General features: G+C 34.5%; 3 protein-coding genes across 3 annotated transcripts; 1 reads left to right on the top strand and 2 right to left on the bottom strand.

The window, feature by feature from the left end:
* Positions 1–2,265: 2,265 nt before the first annotated feature.
* Positions 2,266–5,126, bottom strand: LOC105769604 (myb family transcription factor EFM). The gene is made up of 4 exons (XM_012590750.2): positions 4,752–5,126; positions 3,209–3,766; positions 3,039–3,115; positions 2,266–2,956 (listed from the first exon to the last, which is right to left on the bottom strand). The coding sequence occupies exons 1-4, from the start codon at positions 4,963–4,965 to the stop codon at positions 2,480–2,482; spliced, it is 1,326 nt and encodes a 441-aa protein (XP_012446204.1). The 5' UTR covers positions 4,966–5,126; the 3' UTR covers positions 2,266–2,479.
* A 3,740-nt stretch (positions 5,127–8,866) lies between these two features.
* On the bottom strand, positions 8,867–11,887 carry LOC105803103 (uncharacterized). Its single transcript, XM_012635103.1, has one exon. The coding sequence runs from the start codon at positions 11,885–11,887 to the stop codon at positions 8,867–8,869; it is 3,021 nt and encodes a 1,006-aa protein (XP_012490557.1).
* Positions 11,888–15,287: 3,400 nt separating this feature from the next.
* Positions 15,288–18,230, top strand: LOC105770171 (uncharacterized). The gene has a single exon (XM_012591254.2). The coding sequence runs from the start codon at positions 15,288–15,290 to the stop codon at positions 18,228–18,230; it is 2,943 nt and encodes a 980-aa protein (XP_012446708.2).
* Positions 18,231–18,526: the final 296 nt, after the last annotated feature.

Raw genomic sequence — 18,526 nt, 5'->3', positions numbered from 1 at the left:
TAATGGTTTTATCTTTATTCCATGCAACGGACCATGCATGTTTATCCGACTTAAGATTCCCCCTAATCACTAAAGCATCATCACACTTTGCTTTAAAACCCTTTTAGTGTGTAACGCAACTCTTAGTCCAATGCTTTCACCCACTAATACACGAGTCATCTTAGTGGTTGTGACTGTGAGGGTGAATTCTAAATATAAATGAGGATGTTACTTTAAAATTTCAACATAGCTCATTAATTTTATTTTTTTTGGATAAATGAGAAGTAGAATTCTGCTATTCTAAAACATCAAACAAAACTCCTAAAAACAACATCACACTCCAATCAGTACATAATTGAAAATTAATTACATAAATTCTATAGCACTAACTCCAAGTGTTCATTCCTTTGCTGCTCTTTGAATTGCTTTCTATTACGCTTTCCCCAAATCAAGTAAACATACGCAATCCAATTTTATTGTTGAGAAAATATATAATAAAATTTGAAAGCACACGTTAAACATTTATATAATTTTGCAACTACAACTTAAATCTTTGTGTTGTAATGATGATGCGCCTCGCTTTACATATCATGCAAAATCAGCCTATATATGATTCGAGTCCATATTGGCATTTGCCACCAGCAGCTACCTAGCCCACCATCCTGCCTAAAGACATAAACCAAAATATGACTTTGGGATACATCAAAGGCCATGACCGAGTAGAGATCCGAGTAAGAATTTGGTGAATTGTCAGCCTAGGTGGCTGGACCCTGTTTCCCCCACCCATGCTCGGCACTTGGTAATACTACTTTATGGTCTTGATTCCACACTCTCCCCGAGCTTGCCTTGTGGCAAATAATGGCTATCCATGCCAATTCCACCATCTCTATACCAACATCTCCCTCTATATATTCATCTTCCATGTTCACTGATTCAATCGCACAACAAGCCACAATTAGATTAGCTGACAATTCGGCAATATGTCTCCTGTTTCCAAGGTTGTTGTCTCATGGTACAAGAAGCATGCAGATGATGATGATGATGGGTATACCCCTCCTCCAGCAACATCATGCATAGAGGGAAATGGCGACGGTGATGATGATGATGGAGACTACGACTATGCTCCAGCCGCATGATGATAAGCTAGTCACTATGCTACGCAATCATCAAAACCCTATACATGGGGGGTTTTTTCCCAAATTTTTTTCTACTTCTTCTACTGTATATGGATCGAGTAATATCTATATGTACTATGCATGTACATGCATAAGCGGCCCCAAACTGCAGACTTAAGGAAAGCGTGAGAGGGACATATATTTTGTCATATAAGTTGGTAGGTACTTTACCAACCACTAACCGACGCCTAATCATATTATATGCTTGTAGCCTATAGGTTACTAATAGATGGCAATCACTGCGTTGTTAATAAACTGGTAAACTAGCTAGAGCTTTGTCTTTTGGGGTAGTTGTTGAAGAAATTAATTGAATACTAATATTGTTGTCAGTTTTTTTTGTTTTTTTCTGAATGAGCTTTGTTCCTAATTAAGCAAGTGAACTACTCGTAAAATATGTTAAAAATTAATTACCAAAAAATATTGGATGCAGTTTCAATGAAAAAATTCAGGTTTAAATATTGAATACGGCATAATTATAAAGAGCAGCCATAAACCTGAAGCATAAAGTTACAAAAATAGAGCTCCCTACATCACTTGAAAAGCCAGAAAATTGTTTTTGGAAATCAACCATTATACCAACTTATGATTTTTTAAAATTAAAAAAAAATCAATTTTCATTTTTATTGTTGCAATGTATAACAACACTAAATGAAGCCCTCCTCAAATTGACTTTAATTTCCATTTGAGATCTCTCGTTGGTTAATTTGATTAAGTTTAGATTGACGTTAGATGGTGTTTTGGAGTAAGCTATTTTTTTAATTTATTTAAATAATATCAATTTTTATCATTAGATCTAACAAATTTTACTATTATATATTCAAAGTAAAAGGGTATAAATTTCAAAATTATACATCAATTTTGATTTTGTTCAATTTTATATATGAAATTTTTATTTGATCTAATTTTCACAAATCACTAACATAATGATCAATATTTATATATTTTATACACAAATAAATTTTATTTAAATAACATATTTGTTTCGTGTACAATTGAATTAAAATCAAAATTCATGTATTAAACTATATATTAAATAAGTGAATTTATTTGGTCGGTAAAAAGCGAAAATCACAAAAACAAGAAAAGAAAATAAAAGAAATGCTAAAACAGATAATCCAATATTCAATCTTATTCTGAAATAAACATTGAAAGCAAAGAGAGTGAAAATCAATTGAGAAGTACAAAACAAACGATTGCTTTTTCTTTAATGCACTCTTTTCTCCTCGCTTCACTTATTTAGAACAAAAGATATTAAAATTTTTTTTTTATTTCAAAATAATATAGAGCATGAACCATTACTGAAACCCTAAACCCTAAAAACACTATTAGAATTTTAGAGTGATCTCACTTCTATTGCTCTCTTCACCTTCTTCTCTCAGTGCAGCTAGCCCTATTCTCTGATCCCCACAGCTCTCCCCTTTCCAGCTACCACTCTCAGACTTGCCATCTTCAATGCTCTCTGACCGATCTCCGGCTTCCCTGACGTCAGGTTCCGGTGAGTTTCGTGCATTGTACATGTTGTGGAGTTGGTGGTGGAAGGTGTGGTGAGGTGGAGGTAGAGCTGGGGTTGCAGCAGTGGTGTAGAACTCTTGTGGCACTGGTGATGCACAGAAGTGAGGTGGTGCATGGGGAACTGCTGGGTGGTGGTGGTGGTGAGCACCATACAAGGCGGGATCCCCGCTGTGGGCGGCGGTTGCATACTCTGGTGGAACCCAGATACCACCTAAGACTACAAGCTGGGGTGTTGGAGCTCCTGCTGCTTGTGGAATTGGACTTGGTCTCCTTGTATGCAACCTATATTTCTGCCAAAAAAAAAAAATCCAAGGCATTTCAAGATCAGCCACCGACATATCTTTCCAGTGTTTGGTACTGTGTCAGGTTTACCTGCAGATGGCTTTTCACTTCGTCATTGGTCAAACCATCAACTTTCATCAACTCCCTGATCTGTTTCGGTGTAGCAACTGTAACCGTAACCATCAAAACATGATTACAAACAATGATATGATCTTCAAATCAACAAAACAAAGGCCAACAAGACAAAAATGAGGATGTACCCTGAGAGCCACCAAGCATTTGGAGAGCATTGACAAATCTCCTGTGCAAATGAGGTGACCAGCAACGCCTAGCTTTCCTATGAGGTTGATTAGTATTAGAACCATTCGTTGTTTGCCCATCAGTTCTGTTGTTACTTGTCCCATCATCTCTCTGTTGACAAGATGTTCCGTTTTCAGTGTCTGAAGAAGCAAGTGATAAATCAGGGAGAGCAGTACTGCATGAGTTTCTGTCTTTGGAGAATGGAAGGAAAGCTCCTCCAATTCTTTGTTTGGAATCTAATGATGATCCCAACTTGGGACTAACAACATTCAGACCAATATCAGTGTCTTTAGGGGATGATGTAGTAATTGAGGAGGATTGTGGTTTGGTTTCGTAATGTCCTGCTTGGCTCCATAGTTGTGCAGTGGTCATCCAGTTGGCTTTATGGTCAGATATGGTTTGGAACTTGTCCATGTTCTCCGACACTGAGGTTTTGAGGGGCATGAATTCTTCAAGAACTGGTTTTGGTCCTTGATTCGCTCGGTATGCCTGTAGTTGTTGTCTTGATGACTCCAAAGCTGAGAACAATGAAAAAATAACTATTACTATTCATTATTGCTTTAGTTCTTTAGAAAATGTATGCGTATATTGAACCGTGTGAATTCATAGCTAATTCTAACTTTTATAAATTGTATAATTCCGGTTTTAGTACCGTTACAATATTGGAATTTGGGTTTTAATCATTCTACATCAATTTTATTTACTTAGATTTTTTATAATATTATTAGTAGATTCAAACTGATCAAATTGCTAGATGTTACTATTAAAGTGATTATGCAAATTTTTCTCAGTCATTTGGTCTTAGAGCCGCATGGACATAGGCGGATTGTCATTGAGATTTAAGTCTCTAAAATTTTAGAAATTTTTGTTATACTTTTTTTTAAAATTTTGATTAAGCCTTAAATATTTTTCTTTTAAAAATTTCATTAAACTTTTCAAAATTTTTAAAAGTTTCAATTAGGCATATCAATTTTTTTAAAAATTCTCATTAAGCCTTCTAATTTTCTAAAAGTAGTTAGTTCTACCAAAATTTTTAAAATTTTCATTAAAATCATTAAAATTTTAGTTTATCCCTCCAAAATGTCAAGACCTGGCACTACACATGGAGATATAATTAATCATATTTAATCAATAATAATATTTTAAAAAATTAGATTATCACTTTAATAACTATAACTAACAATGTTATTAATTTGACCTACTAATAATATTATAGAAATAGAGTGACCCAAAGTCATGCCAAATTTAACTTAAGAGGTTAAATCTCAAATTTCAAAATAGTAGCAAGACTAAAACTATAATTAAATGCCATAAATAAAAATGATTGTAATAGAAGGAAAAAAGGTAGGAACTTCTATCAAATCAGCTCTAGGAAAAAATATTTGAGTTCTTTCTTGTCATTTGGATCTCAAGGTGGTGATGATTCTATTATATATAAAAAAAAATTTAAGAATCAAAATTGATATCCTATAATATATATATATATATATATATGTAAAGTACCATTGGTAAGAAGTTGCATGCAAAGGGGAAGTTCACGTTTGAAAGCATCGATCTTAAGGCGTTCTTCCTCGAGACGAGAGAGGTAGTCTTCAAGCTTCAATGTATGATTAACAACAACAATCTGCTGCTGGTCTGCGTAACACTTGGACGGCGCCGCAAAATGGCCATGGGGTTTACAATCAAGGGTTAGTTCAGAAGAAGAAGATGATGCCATGTTTTTGCTTTTGTACGGGGTGTCTGACTGTAATAAAAGACAAGAGAAGAAGAAAAAGAAAACTATCTGATAAAAGTTGTTGTTTGGAAGAATAGTGGTGACATGCTAGCTATAAGATCACACACCAACAAATAGAAGGAAAGGGTATTATAAGTGGTTTGTGAACACAATGAGGATTCGGTTCTTTTAAAGGTGAGTTTCAATTGGGGAATAAAGTAGGGTTGGAGAGAGGGAAATAAAGATAAAGGTAATTAAGGGCAAAGAACAAAGGCAATTAAAAGAAGAAAAATAAATAAATAGAGATAGAAGGGAATCAATCAACATTCAATAACAAGGGTCCAAAAGCAAAAACATAAGGGTCATGTGCTTAGTCTTTGTACGAAATTCGAAATCACCCATGCAAAAGATTATTCTTCCTCTTCTTAGTTGCTTTCTTTCTTTTAGTGTTTTTTTGCTTTTATTTTTGCTTAGGAAGATGTATTATCCTTTTGATTCTTTCCCTAGATTTCAAAAACTTTTTAATTAATATCTTATTTGGCACTTGAGTTTAATTTTAATGTTCAATTTAATATCTGGATCAACATGCATGTTCTAGTAAAAAGAACAAACATGGTTACATAACTGGGGCAAAAAAAATCAAGTACCAAAATAAACATTTAAGTCAAATTCAAAGGGTAGTTTTAATGGGGGATAGGCTCCCAAAATAGAAAATTGACATCAAACCACTTATAAATAAAAGAATTATAAATTAATATATAATAAAATTACACTTTGGCCCCCAAAATAAATAAAAAATTTAATCCCTTCAGAATAATGAAATTATATATTAGTAAATAATAAAATTACATTTTGACCTTTCAAAATTTATAATTTAATTTTAATCTCCCTAAAACAATAATTTTAGATTCGCCTAAATATCAAATAGTGTGTATTAATGTTAGGATTTTACATTAAACTAACCCTATAAAATTATAAATATGTATACACATAAAGTAGACCTGGCATTGATCCCACTGTATATCGATTAGCTATTAAGTATCCAAGGCAATGCAACTTTGTTTATTGGTTTCGAAAGTTGCATAATTGCGCTATAATGGGGTGCATGGGATTCAGCAGAGAGAAAAGAAATATCATATATATTTGACTCTTAAGGAAGGAATATATCTGTAATGTGATTAAATTAAGGGGAAAAAAAGGGTTAAAAGAAAAAACCCTGGGAATCTTCTGCTACTAACTTTAATGAAAGTGGTTAGGAAGGTAACAAAGATTCTCTCCCAAATTACAACATGTTTTCTCTGCAAACTTAGGGATATTATGACAAGGAGCATCACTTGAAAACGATAAGAAATGGCTTCTTTTTTTTAAACATTACATGAAAGTAAAAAAAAAAAAAAAAAGACAAGCTCATGTCATGTGTTGTGAGAGACGACTGCATCGAATTCCCTTAATGATGGGTATTTCTCTCTTTCTAAAAGAACCCCCAAAATTAATATCTAGAAGCAACATCTCTTCTGGTACAAGACTCCAATCCATGCCCTTTTTTTTTTCTCTTATCTCTGCACTACACATTCCCCCACCCCTTTTAGTCTTTTAATTTCACTCTGATTTTTTTTTAAAAAAAGCAAAGCAAAGAGGAAAGGAGATTCTCCTCGTGACACGTGTTTTTCATAATCTTTCATATCCTCTCGTTTTGAATATTCCTTTTGTTATAAGAATTTAGTTTTTGTTGTACTCCATTCATGTTAGAATATATGGGAAGTTTAGAAGACACTTAAACAGAAAATCTGTCACCAGCATATCAGAAAATCACTTGTGAAATCGTCCTCTCTAGAAGACTACCACTTAAACAACGGATGGTGTGGACTTCGTTCAAAATACGAAGTCATTTATCAAACATCATGTGGGTTCAACTATTTTATCCCATCAGAGTTAAAATAAATAGTGAGATCTCTCATGTTACAAATACCCTCGTCCTATCGAAAACATTCCTACCATGTACTCTGTAATGATGGCTAGATAGTAAGTTTAACAAGTTAACACTTGTCATGTTCCGTAATGATCACTTGGTAATAATGTACAATGCTATAAATTGTAATGAACCTTAATTTAATGAAATAATTTTAATAGGGTTAATAATTAGACTTGAATTTTGAAATTTGAAAAATAGAGGACTGAATTCCTAAAATAAAAGTATAAGGATTAAATTTCATATTTGTGAAGAGTACAAGTATAAAATTTTATTTAGCGTTGTAATTTGGATGATATTGGTTTCAGATTTCAGATAATTTCAAGTAAAAAATTCTTAATACGATTCAACTTATTTCGGGATTATTGTGTTTAAGTTGTTGAAATTTATTAATCAAGATATTCAAACATTGATAGGTAGCTTACTGGAATTGTTGTGAGTAGAAGCAGTCGATTGCTATCCATTAATTGCGGATATATAAAAGCTTAAAATGTTGAATTAATTAAGGCTTTTCCATTGAATTATCAACAATCCCTTTCGAGGACTATTTATGGTTTGACCATATATAAGAATATATGGAGGGACAGTGGAGAATGGCTTTGTCCCAAAACAGAAAAAGCAGGGAATTAGAGTGTGAAGGAAGACAGGAATTTTTGGTTTCATTTTATTATGCAATTTTGTTTATATTTGTCAACGGAAAGTACATTTTTAATTATTACCCTACTTCTATGTTACCTCCTAAGTATATGCTGTACTAATACCAGTCACTTAAGCTTTCCTATGGCTTACACCCTTTTTCTAGTGAATTCACTAGATTCATCAAACATATATCTTGAAATTAATTCTAATAATACTGATATTTCTCATATTACCGGTGTCTTTGTGAGTAGAGAACTCAATGAATATCCAACTATCTATCCATCAGCTCCCTCTATAAATACTTCTAAGCACAAAGGCAAATGAAGTTATACAAAGTAGCCCATATAATTTATATTCTCCTAAAACTCAAGCCTGACTTTTCATCCCACCATCTTTAGTGTGAACCTCCACCTCCTCTGTTCTAGCAGCTTTTTGCATTCTTTATGATGCAAACCACCTCGTTATATACTTAATTGTTACAATAATTTTATTAATAAATCAAATAATATAATTTTACTATTTTTTTTTGTAAATTGAAACATTGGTTCACGAACCATAAATCATATAAATATATACATTCCATCAAATATAGTTGTAATAAAGACAAGAGATTTATTAATGCAGTTCGAATTCATCAATTTTACTTTGCGGAGCCTTACTTTGTGAATGAGTTTATTCAACAATTAATCTAATACGTTGGTTCTACACCAGTTCCGATTGCACTGGCACCATTAAACTGGAACGGCCACTTTGCTTTTTCGCACCAGCGTAAATTTTGGTCCGTACTGATTGCACCGGCTCATTTCGATTAATTCCGGTTGTACCAACCAGAACATTGCACACTGATCAATGCATGGATAATGTTAAAAAATAAACTATTTTAATATTTTTATTAGAGCTAAAATGTAAATTTACCATTTTAATAGCTTATATTTTTTAGCTTTTAAAGAACTAAATTAAAAGTTTATCATTTGAGGGGCAAAATGTAATTTTACCATATACTAACTTAAAATTTCATAAATTTTAAAGGGATCACAAAATGAGATTTCTCATTTGAGGGTGTCAACCCGTATGTTCATTTTACAGTATATAGAAACTAATCTTTTAGGGTTTAATGTACCTTAAAATTGCATCCAATACTCATTCAAGGAAATCTTTTTTGTCCAACTCCTTAGTGGAATTTAACATATAAAGAGTTATAAATTTAGAATATTGATATCTTGAATTTGACTTCTATGGAATAATAGTTAAAGTTACGCAGATTCCAAAGATAAATAATCTCACAACCATTATTGATTAATTCAGATAAACAAGATAAACAAAGGATAATATTAGAAATGCTCTAATAATGCAAACGACATATCTGCTTACCCTTTGGAGACTTCTATGTTTCTGGTTGTTCTGCTGTATGTACACTATAATTGCATATATAACAGGAGCAGCCACCGGAGAAAGCGTTAGACATGTTGAGCTTAAACTTGAGAAATCAAATCTTCCCACTCTGGTATATATAGTAGGATCCATTAAGTAGTCAAAATAGAGCACAAGCAGCCTTACTGTGGTCAATCCAAGGTAATAGCCTTCCCTCAAGCACTTAACCGGCATTCCCATCACCGTATTTCTAATAACCTGAGGAATCAGAAAGAAGTCTTGAAAAACAAAAACAAGATACACCATTACATCTCTCCAAGTCTGCCATAGCCCATTTTGTTTATCAACAGAATCAAGCAAAATAAGAACTCCAGAAGCGTATATGGCCATAGTAGTCAACAGAACCCTTTTCTCTCTAGGAGCATGTCTTAGTTTGAAGGACCCTTCAGACATGGTCTTGCTTCTAGATTTTATTACCATATGGACAAGTCTTGCAATAAGTAGTAACATGACCATCAAAAAAGCCTGTTCAAAACTTTGAATAAATTTCAACATTCCATTTGCTGGAGGAGGCCAATCATAATCTTTAGGTACCATTGATTTCAACACTACTTTGGCATTACAGATCAGTGGAAGGCTATATCCAAGGAACTGAAAAGCAAGCATGGTAGTAGATATGTATGGAAAAATGTCTGCATTTACCTTCATGTATAACAGCTGGTTCCATATGATTGCAATCGACATGGTGAGCAGTAGACTGCCTACGATCGCCTCGAAGTATGCTTGTTGAGTATCTGCTTCGAAATAATCTAGATAATAACTCAAATGAACATGAATGTTGATCAAGTTAAAGTAGAGGGGATCACCGACTTTCCTTTGGCTGTTGATGGTGATCTTAGCAGTTGGTTTTTTCCACAATTTTAAATTCAGTGGTGGATACTGAATTTTCACTGATATAAGACAATCTTGGCCTCGTTCTATGCCCATATTCTCGATCAAAGCCTTCCTACATCCGACCAAATGCATCTCACCCAAACTAGGATCATATACGCCTTCCAGGGACAATTCTGAAACATCTTTATATGTTGTTTGCTTGAGTTCTTTCTCGGTCTTGAATGCAAGATGCATCGATACATTCAAGAATCGGCAGCTAGCGAGCTCATCTTTTGTAATGACTGTTTTGTTTCTAAGATTTCCCTCCACTAATAATGGACCTACAGAAAGCACCTTGATCTGAACGAGGACTCGAGATTTCGGTCCAGCAATCAACTGATCATCTGGGACTACTACAGAGCCATCTGAAGCAAGTTTTCTGGTCAGTCGGTTTAACTGAGCAAGTGGTTCTTCTGCATCCTTTAGAGCTGGATACTTGAAGAGCCATTTCTTGGCAATGCTTAAAATTTGATAAGGTATTGTTCTCCTCTCAAATGCATTGACCAACTTGATCACGGAATAATTATAAGATAAATATTCAGTGAAATCTCTGGTGTTTATGCCTTGCATTGCACTAAAATATAAAGGATTGTCCAAACCTGTATCCTTTTTCACATTGGATATGGTTCCAAACAGGAAGCTTCTTTGCTTAATGGAAAATGAACGTGGGAAGTACATTGAGATCACATAATCACATCCTTCGGGTCCTGAGTCGACCGTCTCTTGACATCCAACCATGGAAAGCTGTCCAGATGAAGAATTCCATATACCCTCAACAGCTAATGTCGACCCTGAAAGGCCAGTTCGTAATCTTTCCAAGCGTTGGAAACTTGTTTTGGTAACTGATCTCAGCACTGCAGTCACCTTTGCACTGCCGGTTCTGTTGGTATCTTGCTCGCATTTGACATGCTGGAAAATAAGCTTAACCTCGTCAAGTCTCGAAATACTAGTAGCCTGAATCTCCTTCTCGAGCACGAAAGGGCCTAATTTGCCATGGATCTGGTTCTTATAGCTGCTGTTGAACCTGTAATTTGGAATAATGCTTAAAAATATTTCTCGATCCTCATGGTCAAGTAATCGGCAGAACTCTCTACCAGTAAACATATGGAAACCATCTTCCATCTGCTCATCTTTGTAAGGGGGTGGATCAAAAGTTGTGGATTGGACCAATTCTGAACTAAATTGATATTTCGAGTGGCCACTCAACTGAGAAGATATATGAACTTTACTGAAGTACCTTTGCCCTCCTTGTTCATTTAGACTTGTCATTTCTCCAGAGATTGCTCTTTGGGTCAAGTTGAAGATTTTAGGATAGCGTAGAACAAGCAAAACTAGATCATCTTGCAAGAAACAAATACGGCGGTGATCGTAGGCGGTAACATGGTCAGTTTGAAGCTCGGAGAACTCATCGCAGTCACATGTGTTCGTACAAGGCAAGGTTGAAGTTGAACTTCCTACCAAGCACATCAAACGTTCTCCTCCATTCTCTTCTGTCTCCATATAAACCCCTTCGAAAACAATCTTCACAACCAGTGAGCCTGGATTCCTACGAGGCTCTTTGCCACCATAAGCAAATGACCAGTCCCTGGATATGCCTACAGATAGAATCCCTCCAAGACTTACTGTGTTTCGAAGTTGCTGGATAGAGTTGACATCCTTTACCTCAAAGGAAGCTAACTTAAGTAGGGAAATCGGAGGCTGACTGCTCTCAAGGTTGCCATTGTCATCAAATTGTATCAATGGTGCCTCATCAGTTTTCTGCTCCCACTCACCAAGATAGAAGGAGAGTTCATTCTTGAGCCTACTTCCCCTGTTGACATCAGGTATTAGTTCAGAGGCTGAGGTTAACAAAAAGCTGCAATGCTTTTCGATATCGGTAGACCGGTTGTATGCAATGACAACCAAAGAATCAAGCACGGCCGGGTCGGTTTCGTAAGGTGGCAAAAAACCAGTTATTAGCACAGGCAATTCTACAAATATCCAGAGAAGAACAACAAAGAGTTGAACCTTCATTGTAGGATATTTCATTAGCACTGCACCCCAAGGCACCCTTTTTATGCTTAAATAATGGTGCCAATTGCCAAAAGTCAAATGATTACCCGAAGAAGAGTTGAAAGGTTCAAAGGAAGCAACTGTAGCATCTTTTGTGGTGGCAAGTTTAAATATAATACATAACAGCTTACATGGCCATTTTGGTAAGAGACAATCCCAAAGTCAACATTGGCATTAATCCATATTAGCCGGTAAATAATCTAATAATTGCAAACTACATTGGGTTATCTCAAAAACTATGGAAAGGCAAGGGCAACTATTATTTTTTTAGAAGCAAGTGTAGTTAGCCAGACCAACCTGCTGATAAAACAAAACAAAAGCACAAGCCTGTCTACCTATGGGCAACCAACCATTAGATATGCCTTGCAATGTTACAAATGCATCCATAGTTATATAAACACAAATGAAAGATGAAAAGGAGAAACAAAAACGTTTATTGGGTCGAGTGATAAGGAATTCAATACTTTTTTGAATAAAGTTTTAAGTTCAAATATTGTGAAAAAAGAAAATAGTGCTGAAAGAATTTTGTTCCCCTATTTAAAGATCTAACACAACTTAATTTCAGATTTAATTGAATATAATATAATTATTGAATACCAAAAAAATTTCCAACCATATTTTTTTAAAATTTGAAATTATAGCATTTTTAGAGAAAAATAAATAAAAAGGAATACCATCATATAAAAGGTTTTAGCCGTTATTTATGCCATACATTCATAGTCTGTAAATGAGCCTAGTATTTGATATGGGCCACAATCCCTAGACCACCTGTTACGGCCAATAGTCTACTGCTATATTTGATGGAGTGCAGTGAATCAATTTTTTAATTTTAAAAACTTTTAATATAATTATATTATTTATTTACTAAAATTGTTGTAACAATTAAATTATACAAAAAATAAAACGAGTTAATGGAGTAGTTCACATCATAGGAAATGTGAAAAGCTACTAAAATAGAAATGGTTCATACCGTAGATGATATGGGAAACTGGTTTGGGAAGTCAAGCCTGAGTTTTAGCAAAATAGAGACCATGTGGGCTACTTGCCCTAGTGCTGAGAATAAGTATTTATAAAGATAGGCCGACTGGGTGTAGGTCCCTATCATTGAGCTCTCCATCCATAAGTATAATGGTAAAGTAAAATATGTTAATTAAAGGTATTATTGAAGCTAATTTGAAGGGACTAGCTATACTATGTGATAATTGTCATATTAAAGACATGATGTATGAACGAGTACTGTCTATAACTCTCTCATAATACTATTAATATTATTATCACCACCATGCATGATGATACGTGAGTTTGAGCTGCTCATGATTGGAAGGTGGTAATTGTGAAGTTTTTTACTCTTGTCGTTGGCTTGAAGGGGAAGACAAGTAATAAAATTAGGAGGTTTTGGTTTAGTTGAGGAAATTAAATAAGAAAGGGTGAGGATTTATATTGGGATAAAAACATGTGGAGGGTCGTGGGTGATCGTGTGAAGCTTGTGACCAAAAAGTGCCACGTAATATCCTACATGACCTCATTACAAGATATCAAGAATATTATTATGTTTTGAATAAAGCACAACAAAAAAATAGTTGTGTTTTCGATTTTTTGTTATTGTTGTTGATTTAGTGAAAGCGAATTGATGTTTTTAGTCTTTAAATATTCTTGATGGTAGTGGTGGGGGAATGGTGCCTAACAACTATATATTAGTGAATCCAAATTTGCCCTAATTTTTCTTCAATTTCATTGCAAGTATTTCTAAAATGAAAATTATACTCCATACAATAGTTCTATACACTATTGTGAAGTAGTCATTAACATATTATTTAAAAAATTAAATTCGTTTTAACTTTTTAGTAGTACAAAGACAAAACAGTTATAAAAATAAAAATACAAATATATACCCGATCAACTATAATCGACGAATCAAATATCAAACAAAAACCAACCTAATCCAATTAGCCCAAACTACTACACATGTTTTAGCTTTCTTGGATGAAGAAATAAAATTTTGGGTTGAATTCAGGCTTGCATCTTAAATCATTCTTGGCCCATTTTTAGCCTAACTATTACACTACCCAAAATTTTAAAAATATATTTATTAAAAATTAAATAAAATTTTGATTAAACATCTAGAAGTTATGGGGTTTTAAGTATAAAAACAACCTCATAATAATATATCTTATTTTATAAATCACTATTTATAACAACTAAATTTATTGTACAATTTTTTTTATGTTTTATTTTTATCATTTATAATAGGGTCTCTTGTTTCAAATTTGGAAAAATATTTTATACACCACTTATGAGTCTAGAAAACTTCACAAGCGGATTAAGGGTGTGACAAGTGTATTTTAGGGTGTAATAAAAATATATATTAATCATATTTTATTACATGAAAATATTTTTTATAAATAAAATTTTATTTGTAAATTATATTTAAGATATTATCTTAACTCACCGAGTAATAATATTATTAATATATTGTAGTTTTTAATTTAAAAGATTGAAAAATAATCACATATAATTTAAATCTCAAATGTTATTACAAATGTATAATATGCACCTCTTTATAACATCCAAAATTTTGACAAACAAATAAGGTTGTTAGAAGAAGTTTGATTATACAAAAAATTTATTTATCCCATTAATAAAATGTGACATTATAATTATCCATAGTATACAAAATTACCCATCAATAATTATATTTATATTCGATTAAATTTGAAATTAAGTTGAGTTAGATTTTTATAGAGGGGAGAAATTTCTTTTAACACTATTTTCTCTATTTATGATATCTAAACTCAAAATTTTATTCAAAAAATTATTGAATTCATTATCACTCGACCCAATAAGCATATTTATTTCTCCCTTTCATTTCTATTTATATAACTATGGGTGCATTTGTAACATTGCAAGGCATATCTAATGGTTGGCTGCCCATAGGTGGACAGGCTTTTGCCTGTGTTTTGTTTTATCAGCATGTTGGTGTGGCTAACTACACTTGCTTCTAAAAAAATAATAGTTGCCCTTGCCTTTCCATAGTTTTTGAGATAACCCAATGTAGTTTGCAATTATTAGATTCTTTACCAGCTAATATGGCTTAATACCAATGTTGACTTTGGGATTGTCTCTTACCAACAACATGGCCATGTAAGCTGTTATGTATTATATTCAAACTTGCCACCATAAAAGATTCTTCCTTTGAACATTTCGACTCTTTTTTGAGAACATTTGCTAGTAGCTTGTCAGTACCATCCATAACTGATGCATTAAACAATTTATGTCTAACATTTGACTTTTGGAAATTGGCACCATTATTTAAGCATACTAAGGGGTACCTTGGGGTGCAGTGCTGATGAAATATCCTACAATGAAGGTTCAACTCTTTGTTGTTCTTCTCCTCTGGATATTTTTTGAATTGCCTGTGTTAATAGCTAGTTTTATGCCACCTTACGACTTCGACCCGACCCTGCCGGATTCTTCAGTTGTCATTGCATACAACCGGTCTACCGATATCGAAAAGCATTGCAGCTCTTTTCTAACCTTAGCTTCTGAACTAAAACCTGATGTCAACAGGGGAAGTAGGCTCAAGAATGAACTCTCCTTCTATCTTGGTGATTGGGAGCAGGAAACTGATGAGGCACCATTGATACAATTTGATGACAATGGCAACCTTGAGAGCAGTCAACCTCCAACTTCCCTACTTAAGTTAGCTTCCTTTGAGGTAAAGGATGTCAACTCCATCCAGCAACTTCAAAACACAGTAAGTCTTGGAGGGGTTCTATCTGTAGGCATATCCAAGGACTGGTCATTTTCTTATGGTGGCATAGAGCCTAATATGAATCCAGGCTCATCGGTCATGAAGATTGTTTTCGAAGGGGTTTATATGGAGGTAGAAGATAATGGAGAAGAACGTTTGATGTGCTTGGTAGGAAGTTCAACTTCAACCTTGCCTTGTACCGACACATGTGACTATGATGCGTTCTGGGAGCTTCAAACCGGCCATGTTCCCACTTATAATCACCGCCATATTCGTTTCTTGCAAGATGATCAAGTTTTGCTTGTTTTACGCTATCCTAAAATCTTCAACTTGACACAAAGAGCAATCTATGGAGAAATGAGAAGTCTAAATGAACAAGGAGGGCAAAGGTACTTCAGTAAAGTTCATATATCTTCTCAGTTGAGTGGCCACTCGAAATATCAATTTAGTTCAGAATTGGTCCAATCCACAACTTTTGATCCACCCCCTTACCAAGATGAGTTGATGGAAGATGGTGTCCATATGCTTACTGGTAAAGAGTTCTGCCGAGTACTTCACCATGAGTATCGAGAAATATTTTTAAGCATTGCTCCAAATTACAGGTTCAACAGCAGCTATAAGAACCAGATCCATGGCAAATTAGGCCCTTTCGTTCTCGAGAAGGAGATGCAGGCTACTGGTATTTCGAGTCTTGATGAGGTTAAGCTCATTTTCCAGCATGTCAAATGCGAGCAAGATACAAACAGAACCGGCAGTGTAAAGGTGACTGCAGTGCTGAGATCAGTTACCAAAACAAGTTTCCGATTTTTGGAAAATTTACGAACTGGCCTTTCAGGGTCGACTTTAGCTGTTGAGGGTATATGGAATTCTTCTTCTGGACAGCTTTCCATGGTTGGATGTCAAGGGACGGTCGACTCAGGACTCGAAGGATGTGATTATGTGATCTCAATGTACTTCCCACGTTCATTTTCCATTAAGCAGAGAAGCTTCCTGTTTGGAACCATATCCAATGTGAAAAAGGATTCAGGTTTGGACAATCCTTTATATTTTAGTGCAATGCAGGGGATAAACACCAGAGATTTCACTGAATATTTATCTTATAATTATTCCATGATCAAGTTGGTCAATGCATTTGAGAGGAGAACAATACCTCATCAAATTTTAAACATTGCCAAGCAATGGCTCTTCAAGTATCCAGCTCTAAAAGATGCAGAAGAGCCACTCTCTCAGTTATACCAACTGGCCAGTAATCTTGCTTTATATGGCTCTGTAGTCCCTGATGATCAACTGATTGCCGGACCGGAATCTCGAGTCCTTATTCATATCAAGGTGCTTTCTTTAGGTCCATTATCTGGATGGTCTGACCCCAATTTAGTGAAGGGAAATCTCAGCCACAAACCAGTCATTACAAAAGATGAGCTCACAAGTTGCCGGTTATGGAACGTATCGATGCATCTCGCATTCAAAACTGAGAAAGAACGCGAGCAAACAGCATATAAAGATGTTTCAGAATTGTCCCTGGAAGGTGCATATGATCCTAGCTTCGGTGAGATGCATTTGGTCGGATGTAGGAAGGCTTTGGTCAAGAGCATCGGCATAGAACGAGGCCAAGATTGTCTTATATCAGTGAACATTCAGTACCCACCACTGAATTTACAATGGTGGAAAAAACCAACTGCTAAGATCACCATCAACAGCCAAAGGAAAGTAGATGATCCCCTCTACTTTAACTTGATCAACATTCATGTTCATTCGAGTAATTATCTAGATTATTTCGAAGCAGATACTCAACGAGCATACTTCGAGGCGATCATAGGCAGTCTACTGCTCACCATGTCGATTGCAATCATATGGAACCAGCTGTTATACATGAAGGTAAATGCAGACATTGTTCCTTACATTTCTACTACCATGCTTGCTTTTCAGTTCCTTGGATATAGCCTTCCATTGATCTGTAATGCCAAATTAATGTTGAAATCAATGGGATCTCAAGATTATGATTTGCCTAATACACATCCATCATATGGAATGTTGAAACTTGTTCGAAGTTTCGAAAAGGCTCTTTTACTGGTCATGTTACTACTTATTACAAGACTTGTCTATATGGTAATAGAATCTAGAAGCAAGACAATGTCTGAAGGGTCATCTAAACTAAGATATGTTCCTAGAGAGAAAAGGGTTATGTCGACTTCCATGGCCATATATGCTTCTGGATTTCTTATTTTGCTTGTTGGACATGAGTGGCAAACTTGGATGGCTGTAATGGTGGATCTTGTTTATTTCCTACAAGACTTCTTTTTGGTTCCTCAGATTATTAGCAATGGACTTATAGCAATGCCTGTTAAGTGCTTGAAAGAAGGCTATTACCTTGGATTGACTTCAGTAAGGCTGTTTGTGCTCTATTTTGACTACATAATGGATCCCAAAGTAGAAAGATTTGATTTTTCAAGTTTAAGCTCAATATATGCAAGGTTTTCCCCAGTTGCTAGTCTGGTTATATTTGCAATTACTGTGTATATACAGCAGAACAAGAAACACCAGAAGCATAACTAAGTCTCCAAATTTTAAGTTGATATGTAGTTTGTATTATTAATTCATTGGCTGTCTTGTTTATCTAATTTCATGTCAGAATCAATAATGATTGTGAGATTATTCATCTTTTGAATCTGCTTATAACCTTTTTGTTTTTTTAAAGTTGGGTAAATTACATTCAAGGTCAGTAAACTTTGAGTAAGTTTAGGTTTTGGTCACTCAACTTCAAAATGTTAGAGAATTAACAATCCTAAAAATAAAATAAAAAACTTACCACTCGCCAACATTCCAACTTTATAACTCTTTATATGTCAAAT

This window comes from Gossypium raimondii, chromosome 7 (assembly GCF_025698545.1).
Source record: "Gossypium raimondii isolate GPD5lz chromosome 7, ASM2569854v1, whole genome shotgun sequence".
Lineage (NCBI taxonomy): Eukaryota > Viridiplantae > Streptophyta > Magnoliopsida > Malvales > Malvaceae > Gossypium > Gossypium raimondii.
This window is presented reverse-complemented; position numbering and strand designations above follow the sequence as displayed.